This window comes from Stenella coeruleoalba, assembly GCF_951394435.1.
Source record: "Stenella coeruleoalba genome assembly, chromosome: 6".
NCBI classification, from domain to species: domain Eukaryota; kingdom Metazoa; phylum Chordata; class Mammalia; order Artiodactyla; family Delphinidae; genus Stenella; species Stenella coeruleoalba.
In genome coordinates this window covers 122,605,549-122,633,229 of record NC_137151.1, presented here as the reverse complement: position 1 = coordinate 122,633,229, position 27,681 = coordinate 122,605,549, and the positions used below count along the sequence as shown (strand labels likewise).

Genomic DNA, 27,681 nt, shown 5'->3' with positions numbered 1-27,681 from the left:
GGGATGTTTGCCTTTCCCTGGTCCACCCATGCCAAGGGGATCTTTTCTTCGGGGCCCATCACGAGTCTGTCTTGCACTCCTGTGGTTGTTCACTCGGCATCTCCCTCGGGGAAGGCCCAGCACCCAGCACCCGCACTGAGCACGCAGTAGGCACCCAAGAAGTGCTGATGAGTTTGGGGCGCAGACACCTGCCTGGCTGGCGGCGACGGCTCTTCCGAGCTCCGTCAGAAGCTGCAGCCGTATACCCGCCACCCGTTCTCGCTGTGCCCATTCCAACCCACAAGTCCCCCCAGCTAAGAGATCCCCAGGGATCAATGACCTCTAATGCCTGGGGACTCTGGGAGCTCTGTCCACCCTGGTCACTCTCTTTGGGGTCAGCCCAGCATCATGCCTCCTCCCATTTTCATTATAGTCGGGGGGGCATCATCGGTGTTGGGTGGCCATCCTCTGTCACAGACATGCATGGCTTCTACTGGAGAGCTGGGCGGACCGGGGACAGAGGGGCATTTCCCACGGTGGTCGCACCATGCGCGTGAGCAACGCAGCAGAGGCACAGCAGGAGGTCATACGGGTACATAAGATGCCTCTGGACCAGCTCTGAGATTGAAAACATGCACTAGAACAACAGAAAGAGGGGACGGAACCAGAGAACAGAAACGTGTCTGACCTCACGAGACTGCGTCCAGATCAGATTCTTAGCCTGCATCCGTTCATTCATTCACTCATTCATTCACTCATCAACCATCTGGTTGTTTCCTATGGGCCAGCATCCCTTCCCTCGTGGAGTTCATATCCAGTTAGGGTAATGACAAGAACCATGAATACAAGTAAACAAGACCATTTCGGATTCGAGAAAGCACCGTGAAGACAATGCTACAGTAACACAGACGGTCAGTGACCCAGAGACACAAGGTTGCTTTATCCAGGGTTGCAGGAAAGGTCTGACAAGAGGACATTTGAGCTGGAATCTGAAGGACGATAAAAAGCCACGACGTGAAACTGGGGGAAGATAATTCCAGGCAGAGGGAACAGCACGTGCAAAGGCCTGGGGCAAGGCAGCTGGGTGTGTCCAAGATACAGAGAAAAGGCCAGAGTGGCCGGTGTGCAGGGGCAGGCAGGGGCCCCCGGGCTGTGATAGGCGGGGCTGGGTCTGACAGGGCCTGTGGGGCGGAGGAAGGGGCTGGACCTTGTGCTGAGAGCAGTGGAGGGAGGGACAACTCAGTTCTTGATTCTTTCTTCCTTCCCATCTCCCTGCAAATTTACCATCCAAAACCTTCACCACTTCTAATTCGTTCAATCACTGCTTCCAAACCAAGGAGCCATACTAAACAGAAAACTACCTTCAGAACGAGAGCGGTGGGGAAGAGGTGGTCTGGCTGCGACACGGCCGGAGCGGGGGCGGGTTAGATCAGTGGCTGAGGCCCCAGGAAGCCCGAGTGCTCAGTGGTTTGTTACGTCCCTGGAAAAAAAACACCTGGTTTCCAGTGACTCCTGAGACACGCTGGGATAAATCAGCCTGTGGTTTCTAGAAGTCTGGCCAACCATTCAAATCTGCCAGCCCACAAGATGAAGAGATAGGAGAGGGGGTGGTGGGGTGGGGGGTGGGGGGGGAATGCTGCAAAACCGGTTTCACTTCTGTACCGCAAATCTAACCTGTCTCAGGGCCACGTTCCTGCCAAGGTCAAGGTTCATTTCCTCCTCTCTGGGAGTCCTGGTGGCTGTGGGCCTGGCGGGGGGTGGGGGTGGGGGGAGGGGGGGCAGGGAGATGGTCTTGGACGCACACAGACCCCCGTCCTCACACACAGTAACCCAAGGAAGCCACCTGAAAAACCTGCTCTCAGGGAAAGTTCTCCAAGTTGAATAAAACAAGATGGAAAGAAATGAGCAGGAAATGGAAGTGAGAGCCGCCTCTGTGCCGCCCAGGTTGATGCATCCTGCACCTCTGCCGGTTGCAGGTGAGCATCTTCTAGCTGTGACGAAGGAACGGTCGATACCCTTTATGTTCCATGAATGCACATCATTCCACCGTCCACGGAGGATCCCGGCTGGACGCTCACCCCGGCCCGCTGTGCGAGGTCCATCGCGAGGGCACCGGGGAGCTCGGGCTGCAAGCAAGCTCTGGGAATCGATCTCACAGGTGGGCCGGCGAGGCGAGCCCCTGAGGGGAGGGTCCTGGGGCCCAGCTGTGCGGGAGCCCCATCCAGCGCACGGGTAGCTTCCTCTGCTGCCCATCCCCACCCCCGCCTCACCCCTCCCCATTGCCATGACAGCCGGCTTCCTCCCCACCTCCCCCAACTGAAGCTGTCATCGGCGACCCGTCAGCGATGGATGCCCCCAACGACCCCCTGGATGCCACCTCCAGTTCCCGTCTCCCTCCTCCGGGCAACGTCAGGTTCTCGCCTTGCTCCACGCATCCGGCACTTTCTAGTATCTTGGGGCCACCGACAAGGGGTCTTTCTTCATGCCCCGATCCCTTGCCGGACTGCAATGCATACTCCCTGCGGCAGGGGCCATGCCACCGTGGACCGTATTCCCTTCTGTCCCCCCAGCCCCACGGGGCAGCCCAGGACGTGCATGCAGTGATGACCCTCGGCTGTACGCCTCTGTCCACGCGTGCATCCTCACTCACGCAGACACGCTTGGCCCATCCGTTCCAACAGGCATTCACTCAGGATGGCAAGTGCTGGGGGGAAGGAGGGGAGTTGAAGCGGCAGAAGTTCAGGGGCGCTGGGAGTCACACCTCACAGAGATAAGGAGGCGAAAAGGACTGTGTGGGGTCGGAGGAACATGAGAGAAGAGCCTGTGACCGAGGCCTGGGGGTTTCCCGTGGGAACAAAAACTAGGGGCGTGTCCACATCACGAGGACCAGGGAGAGACCCGAGTCGGCTTCTATCACAGAAAGAAGTCGACAGAGAATGTCCGGCACAGATCTGACTAGGGATGCCCAGAGGACATTAGGCTTCTCCCAGGTATAACTCCTCCAAGGCCACCACAGCCGAACTGTGGTGAACAGTTAAGAGTGGACTACCTGAGGGCGTCATGACTGGCGCAGAGCCCAAGCCTGTTGGAGGCCGTGATCGGGTCCAGAAAGCTTCCCATTTGGCTTGCGGGCCGGCTGTGCCCAGCAGTGGGACTCCCCCCTCTTTACTTCTTAGGGTCCAAGTTCCCAGTTGTGCTGGCAAAACAGCGGCCGTCCTCACCCCAACTCCAACACACGCAAGAAGGAGGAAGAGGAAATGACACAGAGAGAGGGGAGAAACTTCAAGTAAGGCCTGGAGAGAAAATCTCACAACAAGATAAAGTCAGACTTTGGGGCGAGTCACAGGTCCCGCTGGGAATCTGATGAAAGGATGGATCTTGTCCCAAGAGATCTAAACAGGGGCAGGTGGCGCACAGGGTCCCCCCTTGCGTCCCCGACCGGGCAGGCAGAGATGCATGCCGGACCTCCAGAGGAGCTCACAAATCCAGCAGGAGGAGACCTGGACAACCCTCGCCGCAGTGGCTCCGAGCTGTTTGGGGGCCCCTACCGGTCCCACGTCAATGCCTATCCCCAGGCGTGTGTGAGTTTCAGGGAGCAGAACGGGGGCCCAGACCCCGGCCCACTGACTCCCGACACCACACCCGTTCGCACACGCGCAAGGGCAAGGCTGAGGCTGGACCGAGCCCCATCCTCTAGGAACCCAAGCCCCACCGGGCACTTACCATCATGAGCTCCTTCTGGAAGGATTTCCGGTCTTTGTTCTCCGTGCTGTTGCAGTCCTCCTTCAGCTTCTCCAGGACGGACGCCACCCGCTCGGGCTCGCTGTCCAGCTCGGCCCGGCAGAAGAAGGTGAGCGGCAGGTTCCCGTAGCCCAGGGCGTCGGCGAAGGAGCGCCAGCTGCTGATGTTCTCCATGAGCAGCGTGCGGACGGAGGCGTAGATGTAGGTGAGGAACTTGCACGGGCGCAGGATCTGTTCCAGCAGCAGCGACGTGCTCAGCTCGGGCCCGGAGAGGAGGCTGGGCCGCGCCTTGCCCACCACCAGCACGTTCTTGGCGTGCACGAGGCCGACCCTGCCCTGGTGGTAGCCGATGTACCACTCCTTGGTCCACAGCTGCCCCTTCAGCCGGATCTTCTCCTCGCTGAGCAGGGCGATGGCGTCCCCCTTCTTGTACTCCAGCAGGTAGTGGTTCTTGCTCTGCCGCACCACCGTCTTGAGTAACTTGCCGAACTTGAGGCTGGACACAGGGCGGTCCTGAAAAGTCGGGTACTTGGTGGTGGCAGCAAACGGGGACAGGATGATCTTCCCGACCTCGTTCTTCTTGAGGAACCGTCTCTGCCCGGATGGCTTGACGACACTTTTCGGGGGTGGCTGTGGGGTCTGGACGCAAAACTGGGTCAGGATGGCCTCCTGGTCGTCTTTCACCTGGACCCGCAAGGTGAAGTCGGAGAGCTCGCTGGCGTTGTGGCAGCTGATGGAGAAGATGAGGCGGCTTACCTTGCCCAGCTTCACCTGGAAGCCTCTCACGGCCTTGGCCTGCTCGCTGGCTTTGACCTCGTAGTTGGTCATGTTGGAAAACATGCAGACTCGGAGATCCTGGGGCCTGGACAAGACGAACTGATGCTTGCCCCAGAGCTGCAGTGCCACTGGGGCCAGGCTCGGGGCCTGGCGGGTGACCTCGCTGACCAGTAGGGTCTTGGGGGCACAATCATGCCCGAAAATGGTCACCACCGTCTTGAAGGATGGGTGGATGTGTTTGGGGCCATAGAGACCCACGGTGACTTTCTTATTGATGAAGTCCCAGACCGTGGAAGGGTAGAGGATGTTCGGGCCGTGGGCAACGATGGCCAGGTACATACAGGGCTCCAGGTCGTCCAGCTGGGCCTGGACCGTGTCCCCATAGCTGTAGGTGTGTGGGATGGGGACATAGGGCCCCTCCTTTGAGTCGCTCCTCAGGCACTGGAGGCCCACTGTGCTTTTGCTGAAAATGTCACTTTTCACCTCAGCTGAAACCTTCATCTCCAAGAGGATGTGGGTTTTCACCTCCAGGGTGCTCAGCTTCACCTCCAGCACCGGGCTGACGCAGCTGCACCTGTCGCTGTTGAGCTCCAGCGGGGGGTCCAGCAGAGCCTTCATGGAGATCTGCTGCGTCTCCCCTGGAGCCACGTGGCCTTCGGGCACGTGGATGCTGATGCTGGTGTCGGGAAGCTGCACGGCGCCCCCCGAGCTCTCCAGCTTGCACACGATGTTCGTCTCCACCGCTTGGGTCTGGCCCCAGCCGGGACTTTGGCCCAGCAAGTCCAGGTCGTGGCAAGACCGGGCCAGCTTCCGGTGGCTCAGCCAGGCAGCCCGGAAGTCCTCCCGGCTCTGGAACTGCTCGGGGGCCGGCGATTTCAAGCCCGTGAAAAACCCCGAGGATGCGGGAGTGTCGGACTTGGCTTGGAGGACGGAGAGTTCCGAGAGGCTGTAGGAACGCTTGCTCCGGAAGAAAGGGTTGTCCCGCCTGACCGTCGGCTCCGCGTGAAGGCGGCTGGTGGCCGGCAGCTCGTCGAAGATGTTGGTCGTCGCTGAGCTGGACTCAGTGAACGAAGATGTGCCCGTGTCAAAGAGGAGCAAGTCCACGGTGCTTTGGGGAGTCGGTAGGTCCACGCTGGGCAGCGCTGGCACATTCCCATTGAGAAACGGGTTTGTCTGGACACCGTTCCAGAAAGGATTATTACTGTAGGTTTTGCTCGACTCCCTCCTGTCATCTGTCCATCCTCCGAGCAAATCTAACTCCTTGGCTACTTCGTCCGGGCTGTCTGGAAGATTGTCGATCATCCCACTGTCACTTAAGGTGGAGTTCCGGTAGTTTAAGGGCTGCACGTAAGAGGAAGGGATGTAGCCCATCTCCGTGGTGTTGTGTGCGTACCACCACTCCCCGCCTGACGTATCCAGGACGTAGAGGTGGTCGCCCTTGGAGAACTTGAGGGTGGTGAAGTTGGTTGGGCAGTAGTCCTTGATGGCGATCACTTCCTTTGCATTTCCAAAGGGCGTGGGATTGTCTACTAGCAAGGCACTGGGAGAAGGCACTGCGTAAACACAAAGAACAGGAGGTGAGGGTGGGCCCTCAGGGCGAGGCAGAGCATCGTCAAAACCAGGGAGAAGAGAGGTCTGGAAAACCATCACCCCCGACAGGGAGACAACGTGTCCGGCAAGTAAACGACAGAAACAAACCAAAGTAAAATCTGGTGGGCGATTCACCTGACCGACAGCCTAAATCGAGCATTGTCTCCCCAGATTCCATCACATCCCAACGCACGGTCTGAGTCAGGTGGAAAGGCCACAGAGAGTCTCTCCACCATCCACAGAAACATGAATCAGCATAATGGGATTATCAATTATGTCCCAGGTTTTAAACATCTCATTTTGACCCAACTTTTCTTTACTGTTACTAACTTACCAGGACTGCTGCTAGGTCGAAAGAGAAGCTGAATGTGATTTACTTAGAAAACACAGTGATGCTGCGTTAAGTGACCCACTGCATGTAACCAGGGACTGGAAAAGACCTGCAACAGAATCTCTCGATGTCTAAGAGCTGATTCCATGTCCTGCCTTCAGCATAAAATACATAAACCAAGGGGAAGGTTCCCTTGACTATCAGGCCCGTTTCCTAGTTTCCAAGTTGAACCCATTCTTCATCAAACTGTTTATATGAAATAAGATTTTTGAGGTTGGTCTCTTTCAACCTCTTTTTTTTTTTTTTTTCTTCTGTATGCAGGCCTCTCACTGCTGTGGCCTCTCCCGTTGCGGAGCACAGGCTCCGGATGCGCAGGCTCAGCGGCCATGGCTCACGGGCCCAGCCGCTCCGCGGCATGTGGGATCTTCCCGGACCGGGGCACGAACCCGTGTCCCCTGCATCGGCAGGCGGACTCTCAACCGCTGCGCCACCAGGGAAGCCCTCTTTCAACCTCTTTTAAACGATCATTCAGAACAACATGGAAATGGTCTCTCTGTTACCCCTTGAAAATCAAAGGTTTAGGTCTGGTTGTAATTCACATTCTTTTTGAACAACTCTTTAAGCAATCTGAAAAATGCCAACACTTTAAACAGCGACTCAAACTAATTTATGGTTCTTGGCGTTCAACTGCGTGTTACCAAGGTAGACAGCAATTGGAACAGCAAAAAAAAAAAAAAAAAAAAAAAAGTCATCTAAACAAGTAGGGTGTGTTTTGAAAAATAACAGATAATTAGAAATCTAAGTGTTTTCTCTCCCTCCCATACATAACAAAGTACATATACTCAGAGGATGAAGAAACTTCTTTCTGATGGAAATAAGCCCATATATTTCTCTCCAACTGCCCCATCCCAACTGTCCCTTGTTTTACGGTGTTTGCTGCCTTCCTGTAACAAACAAATGAAAGTAAACTTTTTTTAATTGCTTATGTAAACAAGCAAAGAAAGGACTACATTTTTAGTGGAAGGACACCTACATCTCGTCTAATATATGATTAAGTCAACAGACATCCTATTCTACCAAATTGGTCCTCCTCCCCCCCAAAAAATCATTTGCCAGTTTCCTTTTCCTTTAAAAGGAAACAATGAGGGGACTTCCCTGGTGGTCCAGTGGTTAAGACTTGGCCTTCTAATGCAGAGGTTGTGCGTTTGACCCCTGGTGGGGTAGCTAAGATCCCCCCCCCACAAAACCCAAAACATAAAACAGAAGCAATATTGTAACAAATTCAAGAAACACTTAAAAAAATAAAAAAGGTCCACATTAAAAAAAGATCTTTAAAATTCAATAAAAGGAAATAATGAAAATTAAATTGCACGTCCTCAGCAAAGTCTCAGGCAATAGAGTAGGAAGCTTCTATTTATTTACACGAACTAAATTACAGAGATATGCTTCTTAGCAGGGTGTGAACCTGGGCCTCGAAGGCTGTCACCTACCACCCTGTCTGGGGTGTCGGGGAGAAGCTGGTACTGGGATCACCAGACCTGGGATTTGAATCCACACCCTTAGCAGCGGTGTGATCTCTGGAGCCTGACATTCTTCACGGTGGATGAACCAACCACCTTCCCTCGACGGGCTCTGGCAAGGATTAAGCAAGACGATGGTGATGACGTGATTAGCACAGCGATGCTTAGTACAAGGTAAAGACTCACACAATGTTATGTTTAAAGAGACATCTCCGGCCCCCTCCTAATTTAATTTTTCTCCACAGCATTGGTCATGAACCAATATAAAATGTACCATACACATCTGCGTTGGTTTTGCCGGGGAGGGCGCCATTGCCCCACTAGGGGGTAAGCTCTGTTCGGGTATGTTTTGCTCGCAGTGGTGTCCTTGGAACAGGGCCTGTGTCACGTAGCAGGTGCCCAATAAACACCCGTGGAATGAATGCTCATCCTGTGCGCTTACAACAGAGACGCCATATCCGTGTTCCTGGGACAAGGTGTTGTCCAAAGGCTAAGTTAGAATCCCCCTGGGCTGTGCCCTTCTGCTATAAAATCACACTTGACCCTGAAGGGGGGCAGTGACTAAAAACAGCCAAGTCAGAGATAATGGCTTCGAGGGGAGGTGGCAGAAGGCAGATGGGTCAGCTGGGGTCAGGGGATAATATAAGATTTCCGCCCCCACTTTGTTTTCCAGTCACAGGCTCCAGTTTCCTGGACACATCTCATGAAAATGTCACGTCAAAATTAAAACCAAATGAAAGTCAAAGAAAGCTGGCCAGCTACTAAAATCTTGTTAGAATTCCTCAAAAGTTTTATCCCTATTGTGTTCCTCCAGAATAGTTCCCTTACAGTAATATTTTTTAAATTAAAAACCAAAGCTATTAGGCAGGCTGTGTACATAACCTGAGAAAACGTATCAGTGCCAATGATCACTTTAGTCTTCTTACCAGACCAGAGAATAAAACTGGTTTTACTCAAAATTGCAAGCACTCTCCTTAGGAGAGGAGCAGTAATAGATATGTCACTCAAGGATGAGGCTTGTCTGATGGGAGACGGCGCCCCTTCCTGTTGTGCCCCCCGTGGGAGTGGACCGCGGCGTGAGCTCCCTTCCAAGACCAGCCCTCTGTCAGACAAGGGCCACACAGACACCTGGGGTGTACACAAGGCTGGGGCTTCCGGCCAATCAAATGCAGGAAAATCCGTATCGAATTCCATCTTAATGAATTCTGAGAGTGTTGCCAGATTCCCAGGTACCTTGATTTTAATACAAGAAAAATATGCCTGGGTGTCAGGAGGTTCAGTTCGCTGAATAATACATTTCCTACCCTCTGCCTCGGGTCTTATGCAGGAAAAACACTCATTAGGGCAGAAAATTCTGCAGCAGATATTCTGGTTGGAATAGATTCCCGCCTTGAAGCCGTTTTTACCGTCGGCACGTGTGGGGAGCAGCTGGGCCGAAATGCTGCCTGGGCCACAGCCTGCCCCTCGGCAGTGGAGTCAGGGGGTCTCCCCCCCCGACCCCCCCGCAAGCTAACCAGCCCCTCCTCAGCCTTCCTCCCCCAGCTGCAGTGTTCTTTGAGGAATAACAGCTCCTCCTAGATCAACATCATCATCTTTTAAAATTCAGCTCTCTGCCCCTCGTTTCAAAATCCCAGCCCAAACGGCATGACTTGAGCTCCCAGTTTCCCACTTCAACCATGACTAGCTGGGTTACAAGTAAGAAAACAATGCCCATCACCAGACTACGAAAAACAAACGGCGCGATTATTCACAGCAACACCCAGTAGGTCCGCTGCTCTTATTAATAAAACCTCATGATTCCCTTGCTAGGCTTTTGTTTAAAAGAACATTTTAAGCGATGCTCAGGGCCACAAGCCTAAAGGCCAGACAGGAAAGAAGGGGAAGTTGAGGATAACGGGAAGAGAGAAGAAGAAAGGCAGAAACAGGCACGGTATGAATTTAGTACATTGGGGTCGTGCATCATGATTTTATCTGCGAGGCAGCAGATTAGCTCCGGAAATATTTATTTAGCACCGATTTTGTGCCAGGGGCTAACGATACAAAGGCAAAGCGAAAGCTCTTGCCGTTGAGCTGTCTGTGGGCAGCGCAATGGATCATTTCAACAGAATTCGGTGAACGCGGTGGGAAAGTCAACTGACGGTGGTGATGGTGATGAGGGCGATGAAGTACAAGATGCCAGGAAGCTCAGGGGAGACACTGACCGTGGCCAGTGAGGGCAGGATGGACTCTAGAAGGAAAATGACCCGCTGGCATCCACCTCGGTGTCCAAAAGATAGGCTTTATCACCAGCCCAGTTTTACGCGGCTGTTAGGGAAACCCCGGGGCCACCTCTAAACCAGGGGTTGGCAAACTCTGGCCCCTGGGCCAAATTCAGCTGGCCGTTTCTGTAAAGTTCTGCAGGAACACAGCCATGCCCGTGACTGCTTTCTCGTTACAATCTCGGAGTTAAATAGCTGTGACAGAGGCCGTAGGGCCTACACAGATTCAAGTATTCACTCTCTGACCTTCTGCAGAGAAAGCGTGCTGACCCCTGTCCCCGGACCCCCTTTTATTCTGCAGTGGCTCTCAGGACCTCATCGACTTAGTACGCTCTCCTTCCCCCTACTTTTGTACGCCACCAAGCTCTTACCTTAATGTCACCAAAACTCATGGAAAGAGAAACAAAGTCTGCATTAACAAGAAGTTTCATTACAAAGAGGAAAATTCAAAACAACCTCCCAACCCATCAAAACAAAACAAGTGGGTATTGTTCCAGGGCTGAATTCATAACATGATGAAGTTTAGAGAGCTAAGATTTAATTCTCTGAACGTGAACTTGGCAGCCTGTAAGTAGAGGAGTCCTTGGGTCTTAGAGCTCTTGCAAACCCCAGCCAGTGCTATTCCCAGGAGCTCACCTTTGACATCATTAAAGCTTGTTTCTGAAAACCCTTCACTCAGGTCAATCAAGGTCCCCTCGGACTTGCACCGCGGGAGGCCGCTGGAGTTGGCAGCTCGGATGCGCTGAGCTGCCATCTTGAAACTCTCTTGCCGGGTGAACGGCTAAGGTTTCATATTTCCCCTCCAGTTATTCCAGCAATTGCTGAAGCTTCTGTCTCAGGCAACCATGCTGCGCTACGGCATCAGCTCTGCAACGTGCTTCTTCCTGTGAGCAGGGGAAGAAGAAAGGAATTTCCCTTGAGCAAGTGAAACACGGTTAAAGAGTAAACTGATGGCAAGTGGGAATCCTCTTTCTTGCAGAGGCCGTGTCACTTTTCCTGGCCCGAGGGAGCAGAGCAGGGCTCACTCCCCGGATTCTATGCCCACTTTATGCCCGTCTCATCTGTTCTGTCGCTGCACACAGCCCCGGCAGTGTTCCCTATCCTGCTGTTTGCACTCCCTCTTCCTGGGGCACAATGAGGCTTGTGAGATCTGCTTGAGCGCCTGGCCGGCCCATTCATTAGTCAAAGAGGAGGACAAAACAGGATCTGTCCACACCGCGAGTTCCAGGGTTCAGGGAAGGGGAACTAAATCTCCTTCTGCCCAGAAAGTGGCTGGTCCCATCGTAGGAACAGCCACCGCCGGGCAAGCAGCGCTTGGCATCGCTGCAGTGGGTTTGAGGGGACGGCTCCCTAAATCCTCCCTGGACCCCAAATAAACAAACACAAATAAGACACACGTGGCCACTTGTGGATATAAGGTATTCTTGTGTGACTTCTGCAGACGAAACGTGGTATATTCACTGGATCACTGTGCTGTTACCAAGCCAGCAAAGGAAATGTTTGTGGGAAAGAACACAGATTCTCTCCTTGGGCCTCGGTTTCTCTGGGAAACGGGCACCCGGGCATGTGGCGGGTTCTGGAGGTGAACAAGGTGACTGGCTCCAAGCAGACCTCTCACCAGGGCCAACGGACAGGAAAGGACCTGCCAGGAGCCAATTTCAGAGCAGGGAACTTCACATGCTCTCCCAGAGCGGACCTGGGCAGGCAACGCTCCAGCTGGCCACAGCTGGCCACAGCTGGGCCACAGCACTCGGAGCAGGGGGGTACCCAAGGGCAGGTGAATTTCAACCCAGTATGGCTGGGTTCACGTAACCTGTCCTCAGGTCCCTTGTTCTTTGACTGCTGTCCACAGGCAGCTGGAAATTCGTCTTCTGACACAGGTGAGTGGCCCTCCTCATGCGAGGGACCTGGGGGCCCAGCGCCACCCTCTGCAGCTTCTGCAGCGGGGATGACACAGCCCGGCCCCAGGCTCTGCGTGCAGTAACCATGCAGCAAGCAGACGGAGTTTGCATCCACGCTCTGTGTCTCCCGGGGATGACCCTGAGGTAAACAGCTTACACAAGATTCACTTTCATCTTTGCAACATGGGATAGTAACAGCACTGTTCTGATTTGATTTGCGTGAAGGAGAAAAAGAGAACCCAGGCAAGGCGCTGAGAACAAGGGGCAGGGCTCAGTGACTACGGGAACCCCCCCACCGCCTCGGCCAACGCAGGCGCGCAGCAGCAGCCCCAGTCCTGGCTCTGAGGGGCCCGCTGGCAGTGGCTCCAAGGTGGATTCCATGTCATCCCGAGGCCACAGAGGCCGCATTCCTGCACCTGAACACCCTGGAGAGAAGACCTGGGTTATGGGCTGAGCGCGGCCCCCTCCAAATTCATTTGTTAAAGTTCTAACACCCAGTGTGGTTATATTTGGAGGAGAGGTCTTTGCCGGGGGGCGGGGAGGGATGAGGTTAGATGAGGTGGGTGGAATCAGGGCTCTTACAGGAGGAGGCACCAGAGAGCTCGCTTCTCTCTCTGCTGTTTGCCAGGTGAGGACACAGCAAGAAGGCAGCCGTCTGCAAGCCAGGAATCGGGCCCTCACCCAAGATCTAAATCAGCACCTTGGTCCTGGGCTTCGCAAACTCCAGAAATGTGAGGAAATAAATTTCCGTTGTGTAAGCCCCCCATCCTACGGCATTTTGTTACAGCAGCCCTAGCTGACTCATGCTGCGTGTGCGGAGGGCAGAAGGGGAGAGCAAGGGCCCTGTCATCCTCAGGGCCAGGGGGCCTAGACACACATGCACAGGAGGCGGGACAGCAGTGGCTGCCTCTCTGGGGAGGGAGCAAAGGTGGGCCCGGGGGTGACACGTCCCTTAAATACATGCCCAACCTGCGCCCAGACCGCCGTTCCTCCCACCCACATCCCATCCTGGAGTTCTCCAGTCCATCCGGAACACCCCCCGCAAAATACACACACACACACACACACACACACACACACACACACACACACACACACAGACACACACAGACACAGACACACACACACACACACACAGATACACACAGACACAGACACAGACACACACACACAGATACACACAGACACACACACACACAGATACACACAGACACACACAGACACACAGATACACACACACACAGATACACAGACACACACAGACACAGACACACACAGACACACACAGACACACACACACACACACACACACACACACACACACACTTCTATTTGTGACTCACGGATCAGCACTCACAAACATGCCAGTTATTTGAAGGAAGGGGTGAAGCACCTGGATGGTTTCCCCAGCTGAGTGGGATCCCAGATTACTTCCATGCCTGCCCTGTGCCGTTACAACGGATGTGACCACGCGCTCGGACTCCCTTTCCCGCCCCCGGGCTCCTCTTTGCACAGAACTGTGCACAGAGCTGGGCCTCCAGGAGAGCACAGCACTGACCCAGCTGGAGGCAGAGGCAGCTGTGGCCAGGAAGTGCTGCCCGGCGTTGTCTCCCGGTCCCCACGCAGTTGCATGGCTCCTCCGCATGCAGGGTCCACCCTCTAGCCGGGGACACCAGCCCCCACCCATCAGCCGCGGTGGCCGCACGGCTCTGTCCGCACAGGCTGTGTCGGAGCCAGACCAGATACCTGGTCACCGGGCTGTCATGGCTCTGCCCCGACCAGGCAGCCTGTGGCCACGTGTGGAGCTGTTTACTGAGACGAGAGAACGTGAAAATACTTCGGATCCAAAAGATGAAGACTCGTTTCCTGGCGGGAATCAACGCAGAGGATAAAATGGGATTCGTGGGTGGGCGGGCGGGGAGGAGAGCTTTATGATGGTTTTGAGCCCGCAGCCTGTGTGTGACGGCTGGGCTGTCACATTAATGACAATTCCTACCTGAGATTCTGGGTCTGACCGGGCCTCTTGGGAGGCGGCAGCCGGACACAGGGGAAGGAGCTGGGAGGCGGCACAGGGGAAGGAGCTGTGGGTTACGGCCAGGGGATGCAGTTAGCTGCGGGATCTGACGGTCCCCGCCCAGGCCAGGCTGCTCCCGGGACTGGGACTGAGAGGCACGCCCAGAGAGGGGACCACCCTTCCTGCTGCACGTCCTCCAGGCCCCCCACCCCACAGGCTCCTGCTCAGGACACGGGAACCCCAGCAGCGGGGCGTGTCAGGACACAGGACGCCAGGGCTCTCCCAGGGCAGCGCATCCTGACCACGCTTCGAGAGATGGAGAGAACGAGGCCCCGGTCCTGGCCCCCACCGCCCTTGGGAGTGTTACCGAGTCCCACTCAACATGGGGGTGCGGAGCACCTAGTGGAGGGTTTTAGAAGAAGCCCAGACGGGCGCAGTGTCGAGGCCTTACTGCACAGCCCTGCTCCCGAGGACCCCAAGGCCTGCTGTAGCAGCGAGGCTCCGCAGAACCGGGCCAGTTGCCCAGAGGAGGTGAGGTGCGCCTGGGTTCTAAGCGGGGTGGGCGGGGGGCATAGCCAGGCAGAGCAGGGCACGCAGGCCTGGAGGACACGGCGGGCCGAGCACAGCAGAAGCTGGAGGGCAGGGGCCAGATCGTGACGGCCAAGGGTCTGGCCTCGGCCCTGGACGCTCCGGGAAGCCCCAGGAGGCTTCTGATGACATAAATGGAAGCAGCAATGCCGTTCTGTCTTTGAAAACTACTGACACAGTTTAGGAGAAGCTGCTGAGAGAGCTGGTGGAGGGGAGAGACACAGGTGGACATGCCAACGGAGAGGGGACATCCAGACGAGCCCCCGCCCACCTCAAAGCCCCGCACAGACGGCCACGTCCTCAACAGAGGAGCTGGCTGAAGTCCAGATGGGGTGGATTTGACCCAGGGCTGGGAGAGCGATAGCCGAGAACTCAGCTGAGGCCCCTACAGGACACCGGGACAGCTTGCCAAGGGCGGCCAAGGAAAACGGAAATTAACATTTAAGAGCGATCAGATTCCTGCCGCCCCTGCCAACAAGGCAGGAGGGCTGGGGGCGAGGCAGGGGAGGGCCGCGGAAAGCAGGGCCTCAGGGCTGGGCAGGGAGAACAGAGCACAGACCACCACTGGGACTCTGGGAGACAGATCCTTGTTTCTGTTTTGTCACTGATGGGGGACACAGTGATTACCCTGAGCCGCTGTGTGTTAGCAGCTACATAAAGAGATGTGCAGTCCTTTTAAAACACAGATACACGCACTGAGCTTGCCATTCAAGGAAGGTGGAAGCCACTAACTGCACGGCCCTGACAACGTCGCCACTTACCAGCCGGCGACTGAAGTCTGAGTCTGATTCCCGGACCACCAGGAGCCTCGTTCACAGGAGCTTCAATGCGCCCATTCACTCTCTCTTCCTCGGGACCAGGACCCTTTTGTCCCGTGATGCTCAATGCCCCGTGGGCTGCCCAGAATGGCAACTTTTCCCAGGGGCAGGGGGAGACCGTCCTTGGAGCCAGTCCTGACATCCACCAATACATTTGCAGAGAGTGCAGACACCAACCTTCGCCTCGGGCATGTTATTTTATAGCAGAGAAAGACAGGCAGGCAGCCTGGCTGGGCCACGCCTGGGGGCTCGCCCCTCCTGGCACCTCCGTGAGCTGACACCCTCAGGGTGAGGGCTCAGGGCTGAGGCTCTCTGTCTCCGCCTCCTCCAGACCCCAACGGAGGCGCAGCTACAAGATGCTGTCAGCTTCCCGCCCTGCTTCACAGAGCTCACCACACCTTTGCGGCTGCCTGTGGCAGTCAGATCCCTGAATACTCCTTCCCTGGTGCAATCCATATGTGACCTTAATTTTCTCAAAGGTCCCTCCTGCAGCTCAAAACCCTCCAGGTGTGACTTGCTTTTAAAGGTGGACATCCCGCCCTGGCACTCAGAGCCCTCCACTGCTAGGCTCACCTGGGCACCCAGGTTTATCACTTACCTCCACCCCCATGTGAACCAGGGACACACTTCTCAAGCATGTGTGTTTCACCTTCCGGAGCTCGCTGCCCTCACCTGTGGCACCAGGAAAAGCGCCTTCTCTCTCCCCACCCTCTTTCTGCTCCGCCCTCCTCCCCGCAGCCCTGCAAGCTCCAGGTTGACTCAATGTGCTGACCTCAGCTCTGTAGCCAGTATCCTGCAGCCTCAAATTCAAGCGGCCCAAGTTCAAGGCCACGCCACTTGAATTAATCCCTGCTTCATTAGAAAATAATGTGGGAAACTGAGTTATTTGTAGTGAGGTGGATGGACCCAGAGTCTGTCATACAGAGTGAAGTAAGTCAGAAAGAGAAAAACAAATACTGTATGCTAACACATATATATGGAATCTAAGAAAAAAAATGGTTCTGAAGAACCTAGGGGCAGGGCAGGAATAAAGATGCAGACGTAGAGAATGGACTTGAGGACGCGGGGAGGGGGAAGGGGAAGCTGGGATGAAGTGAGAGAGTGGCATGGACATATACACACTACCAAATGTAAAATAGATAGCTAGTGGGAAGCAGCCGCAGCTCCGAAGCTCGGTGTTTTGTGACCACCTAGAGGGGTGGGATAGGGAGGGTGGGAGGGAGACCCAAGAGGGAGGAGATATGGGGACATATGTATATGTATAGCTGACTCGCTTTGTTATACAGCAGCAACTAACACACCATTGTAAAGCAGTTATACTCCAACAGAGATGTTAAAAAAAGAAAAGAAAAGAACGTGGGGGTAGACAACCTGATGCTCTGATCTGCTCTACAATGAGCTCACAAAGGTTCACTAACACTGCATTTTACTGCATGTTATACTACTAGTATATATTGCTATACGCTATGCTGTTTTTTCTATTTTTTAACCATTTCTCTATTTTCTTATTTAATTTTTATTATTATTACTTTCATTATTAATTATTTTTACCATTTTCTTATTTATGTACATATTTCAAAATGTTCACAACAAAACATTTTTAAATTAGGAAAGTAATACCAGGAAAACTTCATCACCTGCCTTTCCACGAGGGACGCGTCAGGAATGAAGGTGTGTGTGTGTCTGTGTGTCTTCTATTGACTGGGAAAAACTCTACGGAGCCCTAAACCCAAATGCCCAGGCGGCCTGAGCCCCCTCACAGCACAGGTGGCCGTGGCTGGGCTCCCACTCACCGACAAGTGACCCTTGAACGCCAGATTCAATCACCGAGGGCTCCCCTTTAGGACTGATGGACATCCAGCACCTCCCAGGTCCAAACCCAACTTGGGGTTTGCCCCAAACCTCCTCCCCAACTTCACCATCTCAGCCCACAGGTGAAGGGCTCACTCAGCCGGCCCCAAAGCCCATGTCCCTCCCCAGCGGCCCCTCCCTTACCCCCTCTCTGTGGAGGGTGTGCACTGCCTGTGTGCACGCCACCACGGGCAGCTCCGGCTGAGCTCCCCTCAGCACCTCCACGCCACTGTCACTGCTCAACTCATCAATCAGCTCCCTTCCACCAGGTCTCACGTGTCCAGCTCTGCCTTCCCACAGTCCACCCCTCCATTAGCAGTCCGGACTTTAAAAAAAGCCAGTCGGGACTCTGTTCAAAACCCTCCAAAGCTCCTTAGTCTTTGTGCTTACAGTGCCCTCGAGGCCAGCATCCTGGGTCCTGCTGGCTCTTTGGTCCCGTTTCTTGAAGTTCTCTCCCTCCCACTGCAGGGCCTTTGCACATGCTGTTCCTGCATCCTGGGAGGCCCCTGCCTATTATTCGCCAGACTGGATCCCTCACTGCGTTCAAGCGTCTGCAACAGCAACACCCCTCAGCCCACCCTCTTCCCCCACTTTCCTTTTTAACACTAGATATACCCTGTGCTCTTCGCTTTCTAGCCTGATTTCTCCAAGAGAACGTAAGCTCCCCGAGGCCACGGGACTCAGCCTGTTTCCTCGCTCCCTGGGTTGTGACAGGCCTGTACAGAGCAGGCTCTCAAACGTGAATGAGCGAATGAACTCCATTTAAATAAAGAATACAGCTTTGGAGCTATCTGGTAGGTATCCCTGGGATAATCTCCTTGAAAGAGCCCAGATCCCCCAAAGTGTCAAATGTCCCCCCAGATGGCTGATGTGACTTAACTATACTCAGCAGGCTAAATTTAGGAATCTTACCCTCTCTTGGAAATCCAAGTTATACATTTCTGAAACACTGGCGGGTTAGCTGCGTGGGCACCTGGGATGTACCTGGGCAGCTTGGCCTACAAGTTTGGCCACCCTCCACTAGGGTCTGGACTTCACCCACGGGCCCCAGGAGCCACCACCTCTCCGGGACAGCCCGCAGCTGCATGCACTCTCGGCCAGGGCGGCCGGCACTGGACCTCAGGACAGCTCAGAAGGGTAGGCTGTGGAAGCCCCTGCATCCCCCATCCCCGAAGCCACGCCTCGACTTGGGAAGCCTCCACTCCCCCCTTCACCTCCACGTGGTAGGAGTCGGGTCTAAGAAGTCGGGACGCTAAAGCTTACTAATGTCTGAGTCACAACTAATGAGCTTTTCTTATCTTTAGTATAAAGGCCAATTCACTTAGAGAGAAAAGAGCCTGCTGCCAGCTCCTCCCTGGTAACTATGAGGCTGGCCTCTGAACAGACAACACCGTTGTACAAGGACAGACTTACTTACAGATTCCGGTGGCAAACTCGCGACCCCGCACACAGCCCCTCAGCTACCCCTGTGGATCTGCCGCTCCCCAGATCCTAGAATCCCAGAATATTCTTGTGGGGGCCTGTATGCCAACGTTCTGCCCGAGGAACAATTTAAAAACAAACCAACCAAGAAAAATAACGGGACACGAGCATCTGCAGGATGGAGAACACCCTGGTCAGGACCCCAGCGTGTGCACAGCCAAGCGCCAGGTCCTCCGGGTGGCCCAGACCCAGGAAGGTGCAGAAGGAAGGCGCTGGGCCTGGACGCCTCCCGCAGGAGGGCATCGCGCATCGAGACTGCCTTCGGCTACTCCCTGGAGAATTCTGTTCGTGCCTTGTTTAAGATGACTCATTCTCCACATTTGACTTTAATTTCTGGAGTAGGAGTTTCATGTTGATTTCATCAGCTTTCCTCCGGGTTAAAAAGAGAGCATGAGTTCTACCCGCTCCGGGGGACGTCAGTCACCAGGCTCTGTGGACAGGCACTCCATCCCATCTGTCCCCACCTCACTCTCTCCCCAAGAAAGAACATGTTCCCAAGGATGAAAGTAATCCAGAGATACCCTCCCTCCCAAGCTGATCTGCTTCCTGTGAGCAACTGCCCGAAACCCAACGCCCTGGGCTCCCAACCCAACGGGCTGCCACGGAGAAGCCGACATGCCCGGTCAGGCTGCAGGGATGGACCAGGGACATCTGGTTTCACACCCCCCCACGTTGAGGAAGAGCCCGCGAGGAAGGTGAGCTGGTGGTGACCCAGCGGGGTGACAGTGAGCCTATCTGCGCGCCTGTGGACATCTACGACATCTTTTTCCCTCCAAAGCAAACTGCCCTGGAGGGAGGCCCATCCCACAGACTCCAAACAGCACCCCAGCTCCCCCCGCCTCCTGATCTTTGACCCGACCGGTCTGGGCAACGGCCCAAGTGGAAAGGCAAAACGTGACTGGTGTCCCCTTTCCAGGCTCTCCTCTCTTGGCAGGGAAGGCACAGGCTCCGGTTTCGAGAGCACGGTCCTACACAGCGAAATTCGAACCTTCCCATTGCGGTGGCGGGACACTTCCTCCCACCTACAGGAGCCTGATCTCCAGAACCCTTCTGTATCCACCTGGAGCAGAGCCGAAAGCACTGCCCGGTGGCCTGGAGGAGGGCTGCCTCCTTTGGGGGGAAAGCGCATGGCCCCATCGGAGAGAGGGGACCACAGGGAATCAGCTGGCTGTTCCAGTGTTTGGGATGTATTTCACTTTGGTTCAACTGTGACCTCAATTGATGAGCAGCAGCTATTGGAGGCCTCCAGCCGGCCATCTGGGCAGAGTGATGAGGTTCGCGGGCAGAATCGTGTGTCCTGGTCCCCGGGCGCCTCCCGAGCAGGGGACCACATTGCCTGGGTGAGCAGCCCACGAGAGCTGCACCTACTTCTAGGAACAGGCTCTTGTGTGCAGGCGCTGGGCTGGCAACATGCACATGTTCAAGGCCTTCTCTGTCCACGCAAAGCTGGTGACTCAAGCTCAACACCCCCTCAGGCTCTACGGGGTGCGTGGGAGGGGACCCCGCAGTTGTGGGTGCCCCCTTCTCACTTGCTGCTTTTATGGTGTAAAGTGTGATCGTTGCAGAGAGCTGGCCCAATAACTCGGGGTGTTTTCACCAGCCAGTGACAAAGTAAGAAAATCAGCCTGGAGAATCACGGGTTGTGGGTAAGGGTCAGGGAGGGGAAGGGGTGGCCAAGCCCCTCTCCACCGCCTCTGCGGGGCCTGCGCCTCTTACGCCCTGGCTTCTTGTCTCCAGCCTACTTGATGCCCAGTGGCGAGACTGTGCTTCAGGGTGGGCTGGACCAACCCCATCATTTTCTTGGGTAAAAACAACAAACTCAGACTTCCCTGGTGGCACAGTGGTTAAGAATCCGCCTGCCAATTCAGGGGACACAGTTCGATCCCTGGTCTGGGAAGCTCTCACATGCCACGGAGCAAATAAGCCCGCGAGCCACAACTACTGAGCCCACGTGCCACAACTACTGAAGCTCACACGCCTAGAGCCCGTGCTCCGCAACAAGAGAAGCCACTGCAATGAGAAGCCCGTGCACTGCAACAAAGAGTGGCCCCTGCTCGCCGCAACTAGAGAAAGCCCGCGCACAGCAACGAAGACCCAAAGCAGCCAAAAATAAAATAAAATAAAAAATAAATTAATTAAAAAAACAAAACAACAACAATCTCAGCCTCTTCAGAGGCTCCTACAGTCTGCAGACGTCAATCCAAACCTGGCTCGTCTTTCCAGACCCTCCTTGCACTAACTCACCCTCCATGTCCGCGTCACAGTCTCGTTTGGATGCCCTGAGCTCGCCAAGCACAGCGACTGTTTCTTTCACTCTGGTCCAAACACCCCCACCATCCCCCGACCTTAAGCCTCCATCTCTCTCCGCACCCCACTGACCTGAAGACCCAACAGTGCCCCCAGTTTCTGCTACGTTAGAACCTACCCATTTGAGAGAGACCCCCGTCAAACAGTGCCTTTGCAGATGGAATCCTACCTCTTCTCTGAGCTCTCTGGGGACTCATCCGTCATCTTCTCTGGACACTTAACTGCTTGCAATCTGGGCATCACAGCTGTGATTCTGCACGTGATTTCTTAGTTCCCTGACAACTACCCTCGTTTCCTCGAAAGCCAACTGGATACCTGGCTCCTCTGTCATCCTCCAGCAGCAAGCACAGTGCCCGGCCCAAGCTGGTGTGTGGTGTCGTCTGTTAAAGGACAAATGCTCCACCCAAACATTGATTCAGCATCACCGTGCAGCGGGGACCACCAAAGACACAAGTGGATGGAGACCTGGTCTTCTCCCTCAACTGCTGATCATTTAGTTGGGATGACAATGTGTATGAAACTGACCCCAGGAGGAGGGGGAGGGGTGATGCCTCCACCACACCTTCCGGGCCTGCTCGGGACCTTCTGGGCCTGCATGGGGCTGGAAGCCCAGACACCTTGGTTTGCCCAACACACCGTGTGTGCTATGTGGATGCCTTCCACCCACATGTCCTCCTGTCCCATCACCCTGCTGCTGACAAACAATGGCAAGGAGTTCAAAGATGACCCGACACGTGCATGTCAAGTGCTCCCCAAGCATGGGGTTTAGGAGGTCTGGTGGGGTGGGGTCAGCCTCCCCGAGTCACATGGGAAGAGCTGCAGCAGACAGGCTGGGAAGTAAAATCTTGTGATCAGCCCGGACTAGAAAAACTTCCCCACTCTGGTCCCCAGCCAGCGACCAGAAAGAAAAAGCACGATTATCTCTGCAGATGTTACAAAAGACATGAGAAGAGAGGCCCATTCACTTGATGGGCTGGTTGGGGGTAGACTCAGATTCCTGACACCCGTTTGATGAGTTCAACAAAACTGCAAAACACAAGCACTGGAAGGACTTGTGGTTTCCAAACATTAACCATTGATCTACTGTCTTCCTTAAAAAAAAAATCAAATTACTGGGCTTCCCTGGTGGTCCAGTGGTTAAGACTCCGTGCTCCCAATTCAGGGGGCCCGGGTTCGATCCCTGGTCAGGGAACTAGATCCCGCACGCCAGAACTAAGACCCGGAGCAGCTAGCTAGCTAGCTAAATAAACAGATAGATAGATAGATAAATAGATAAATAAATAAATGTTTTAAAAAATCAAATTATTTAATACTTCTCTTTAAACCAACCTACTTTAACAATGTAAGTTTATTCAAGAAAGTTATTTTAAAGGCAGCTTTCTATATCTTTAAAAAGGAAGCTTCTATCCTCTAAAAAGAAAGGTCTTCCTTAGATATACTGATAAATCTTTTCTAGTATATATTAACTTAAAACATTTTTTTAAAGTTCATCTTAGCTACCATTCTGGGGAACACAAAGTAGCTGGTGCCACTCATTTTACAGGTGAGGAAACTGACGGTTTTTATTGAAAGAGGTTTTCCCCGGGGTTCATTTCTGAGACTCAGATGAAAATGCCGGGTTCAGACAAGCTAGCTTGCCTGGGGAGGCAGCTCCTAAGGCTTCATGATGCCCCCAAATCTATTGATGGTTCTCATTAGTGATACATGTGCCACATCTGAGGCTCAAGTTTAAGTGAAGACGGGGGAGGAGGCAGGAGTTGCAGAGACCAAAGTGGTAGGGGGGTGGGGGGCGGGTGATGAGCAGGGTGAGAACACTCCCCAGGCAGAGACCAGAGCCACGCCCACCAGACGGTACCACTGGAAACAACCAGCAAATACAGTGAGAGCCTGTCGATGGGCCCCCAGAGCTGGGAGAGAGACGGCTACGTGCGGCCCAGCTCCTGAGGACCGAGGCGAGGTCAGTGCTCAGCTGACTGGTTCCCTGCTGCCTCTCAGCCACACCCTCCCCTGGATGGAAGAACTGTTCCAGTTTTATCCACCCATTTATCGAGGATCTGGCATCTAGCCCAGCAAGCAACCAAAGAAACTCATGGAATGAACGAATTTCTTGACAGAAGTTCTATGGTGTCCATGAACTACGAACTGAGATATCCAGGGTAATAAACCAATCACTGATCTATATACTTCATCAATATTTATTAAGGGAAGGAGAGAGGACAGGATTCTTCTTGTCTCCCATCCCAATACCCCTCAAACGATCTGTCCTTGGGAAATCAAAGACGTAGGTGAAGTGACTTATGTACAGCACTGTTTACAGTGATCCAGGAGGGGTTCTACCTCCAGGACGGGTTACGCAGTTGTTAAAATTTGTTTTCTAATACTCAACAGAATGGAAAACGCACACGACAGAACGCTGAGAAAAATGAAATCCACAAACGTCACAATAAAACTCACTCCACTTTGTTCTCAGAAACGTATATTTACTAGAAAAAAGAAGAGTAATGTTCACACCACATGCTGACAGCAACCACGTCCAGGTACGGCAGTCATATGGCTCATTTTGTTCTTTATTTTTCCTAAGTCTTCTACTTTTTGTAATTAAAAAAAAAAACACACATTTTATAAAATCAACTTCCAGTCTCCTTCCCAAACACCATGTGTCCAGCAGGTTCTTTCCAGCCTTGAAAGGCCATTTTCTGAGCATGTATAACAGTATGCCATCTGTGGGGTTAATTCCGAACACTTTCCAACACTTGACTGAGCGCCTAGAACGATGTATTAATCCCAGTGGATCTAAATCCAGCCTTCCCACTTCCAGCTCCATGACTTGGGGAAAGTCATTTTCCCAATAACTGAAAAAAATGCACTCCTATTCCTCCTGGCCTCATGATTCTACTAACTAGGAAACAGAGGATACCTGACTGTGATATTGTGATTTATAGTATATAATATATATAGTAAATAAATAAATATATATATTATATTATATATATATATATGTCTGTGTTCTATTTCTGGCACAGAGCTCCCAAAACCCTGGGGGATTTCTTAAGCAAATAGAGCAGTTAAAGTATCTTTTGTTATGTTAATGAGGTGACTTTGGGGCCGCCCCCAGGTAACCTAAGGATGGGGGCTTTCAGTCCTGCCCTCTGGCTTCTGCGGAGGGGAGAGAGGCTGCACAGCTGCATAGATTACAGGTGGCCAATGATTTAATCAATCATGTCTGTATAATGAGCCCCCGGTAAAGTCCCAAGGCTGGAGTTCTGAACGCCTCTGGGCTGGTGAACACACGGAGATTTGGGGCGGGGTTGCTAGGAGAGGGCGTGGAAGCTCCCCACTCTTTCTCCATGCCTTGCCTTCCGTGTCTCTCCCATCTGGCTGTTCCAGAGTTATATCCTGTTATACTAAACCTGTAATCTAATTAGTAAAATGTTTGACTTCTGTGAGCTGCTCTGGCAAATTAATCAAACCCAAGGAGGGAGGGTCACGGCAAGCCCCAATCTATAGCCAGTTGGTCAGAAGCACAGGTGACAACCTGGACTTGTCATGGGCGTCTGAAGCGGGGAGGTGGGGGGCAGTCTTGTGGGACTGAGCCCTCAACCTGTGGGACCAGACTTCATCTCCAGGTAGAGAGTGTCCGAATTGAGCTGACCGGCTGGACAGCCAGTGTCTGAGAACTGGCAGTCGTTTTTGGCAGGAGAAAGCCCTTTGCAGGAAAGAGCTCTCTGCAGGAGGCCCCTCCGTCCTGTCACTAACCTTAAACCAGGTGCCCCCATGCACTACTCACCTCTGGCCCTAGCACACCTTTCAAATCTTTTGATCACGAAATACTCTGCCTAACCTGTTGGTTCCTTCCGTAGATGGAAGAAGTAGAAATGAAGAATAAGTAATTAACGGAAGACGAGATCTCTTCCCTAGCTCCCCCTTCAGTAATTTCGCCAACAAACTGTGAATAAAATAGTATCTAAAGATAGACCAGGAGGAGCTGACAAGCCTGTACACAAGCCTGCATGCAAGCCTGCACACAGTGGGGGATGGCCACAGCGCTGACCCCCCTACCTCAGTGATTAACAGAGATGACTTCCCTGTTTCCCTTCAAAAGCTTTCATGGCTAAGCAGAATCTCTGGAGGTGGTTTTGGGGGGACGCTGAGTCCACCATCCCCCCAGACTGCCAGCACTCCGATTAAGGGCATCTTTGCTTTCTACCAACACTTGTGAGCACTGATTTCGTATGCGGCAAGCAGCGGGACCTGATTCAAGAACAGAATCATTCCTGATGGAAAGTCATCACTAAAGCTCCGACCAGCGGGGCTCGTTTTCAGGTCTGAGGAGGGGGGGCACCCTGACCTGCTGCTCACAGAAGGCTCCTAACTTTCCACCACTATAAACGGCAGGGTGGTTGGCGGCCATCTTTATCCTTAATCTTCCTCTGAATTGTGGATTCTTTTCTTAAGATGACTTTCTAGTAGGGGACAAAGCATTGCCAAATGCTTTCCTGGAAAGCTGCAGACATTTATCCTCGCAACAGCACCGGGGGTCCCTTTTCACCCTTCTGCCAGCCATTTGAGAAAACCTTCCCTAATATGACAACTGGGCAACGAAATACCAAGTTTAAATTCACATTCCTTTGACCATCGGTCAGAAACTTTCAAATATGGACGACGTCTTATTTCCTGCTTCGTGACTATCATTTTGCATCCTATGCTTGATTAGAGTCTGAAATTTCATATCAGTTTCAAGTATCTTCCCCACTGTTGCTCACGCACACCCATCCATTTGCTAACTCTAGGTAAAGTCTCAGTTCTCTGACCCTATCAATCCTTCCTTTGTAATTTCACCCTGAAGCACAGAAAAGGCTCCACTAATGAAAAATTTGATAAACATTTCACATCTATTTTCCTCTATTTAAAAAGAAAATGGTGTGTGGACTGACATCAATGTACAAAGAATTTATTTTGCTGCTCAGCAAGGAGCTTTACAAAATTAATTAGCAAACAGCTAAGCGATTACTCCTTTATCGGTTCCCGAACAATCTGTCCCCTCCGTGATGTCATCTTAATGCTTTTTAAATGTGTATAGAGACACCAGGGTTTGAATCTGGCCAATTCCATGTCATGAGTCTGCCTATTTTTATAACAACACCAGCCCTTATGTAACTCCGGGAGCTTTACCAAGTTTGGCCATCTGGAAGGACCAGCCCCCAAGAACCATTCTATTTCAAAGTCTCCTATCAGTTATTTGAACCTGTTTTTTTTTCCCTCCAAATGAACCTGGGAGTAATTAAGTGATATGTCTTCCCACCTCTTCATTCCTTCAAAAAAGTTACCCCACTGGGTTTTTGTTTCTGTTGGCACAGCAATGGTAAGAAGTGACATCTTTATACTATTGTATCTTTTCTTCCAGAAATATGGTGGGTCTCTGTTTATTTAAAAATGAGTGCCAGGGGGCTTCCCTGGTGGCGCGGTGGTTGGGAGTCTGCCTGCTAGTGCAGGGGATGCGGGTTCAAGCCCTGGTCTGGGAGGATCCCACACGCCGTGGAGCAACTAGGCCCGTGAGCCGCAACTACTGAGCCTGCGCGTCTGGAGCCTGTGCTCCGCAACGAGAGGCCGTGATAGTAAGAGGCCCGCGCACCGCGATGAAGAGTGGCCCCCGCTTGCCACAACTAGAGAAAGCCCTTGCACAGAAACGAAGACCCAACACAGCCCAAAATAAATAAATTAATAAAAAAGAGAAAATGAGTGCCAGGACAGTGTATAGGGACTGGCACACTCTTCCTGTAAAGGGGCAGAGTATAAATTACGCTCTGGGAACCATACGGACTCTGTCAAAACCCCTCAAAAATCCAGGCAGTTCCACAAGTCCAAGCGATTCCACCTCCGAAGTATGTGGATCTGACTTCTGCTCTCTGCTCTCTGCTCCCAGCTGAGCATCTCATCTCTCTCTGGACTCACCTCAGCAGCCTCCCACCTGATCTCCCTGCTCCTCCGACCCCCAAAACACACCACGAAACCATTCTCCTTAGAGCAGCTGGGCCCCTCAGCAAAGTAAGTCTCTCCAGGGGCATTTCCCTGCAGTCTCGAACCTCCTTATTGGGACTACGTGACTATGGCCCCACCTGCTCTTCCACGGCCCTGTTTCCTTCTAGCGCACTCAGTTTCTGAATTTAACTCATTTCTGTCCCAGGGCCCTTGCACCGGCAGTTCCCTCTGGCTGGCAAGCTCTGTCCTGCAAACTTCACTTGCTGACAACTCTTGCCACTCAGGTTGACTCAGGTCAAGGTCACACTTCAGAAGAAACCCACCTGACCACTCACCAACGTAGCCATGCTCAGTCTGACCTTTGTGCCTCACTGTTCCCAAGTGCAAGAGGACCAGAGAGAGAGCTTGCACGTGGGAATCACGTGTGCACACACAGGGCACAGGGGCCCCCAGGCACGGTACACACCCCCACAGAGTTTGTGGTCATGCTGTTTACACTGACTCAGTTCACGCGTAAGCCCTGTACTTTTCACCAAGTTCGAGAC

General features: G+C 53.2%; 1 protein-coding gene across 1 annotated transcript in view; it reads right to left on the bottom strand.

Annotated features, from left to right (window-relative positions):
- SH3BP4 (SH3 domain binding protein 4) overlaps positions 1 to 27,681 on the bottom strand; it is a 95,141-nt gene that overhangs the window by 9,869 nt on the left and 57,591 nt on the right. The window contains exons 2-3 of the mRNA XM_079924406.1: positions 10,833 to 11,080; positions 3,703 to 6,050 (exon numbers count right to left, since the gene is read on the bottom strand). Coding sequence (XP_079780532.1) covers positions 3,703 to 6,050; positions 10,833 to 10,950 — 2,466 coding nt within the window. The 5' untranslated portion in view covers positions 10,951 to 11,080. The remainder of the gene's footprint in view (positions 1 to 3,702; positions 6,051 to 10,832; positions 11,081 to 27,681) is intronic.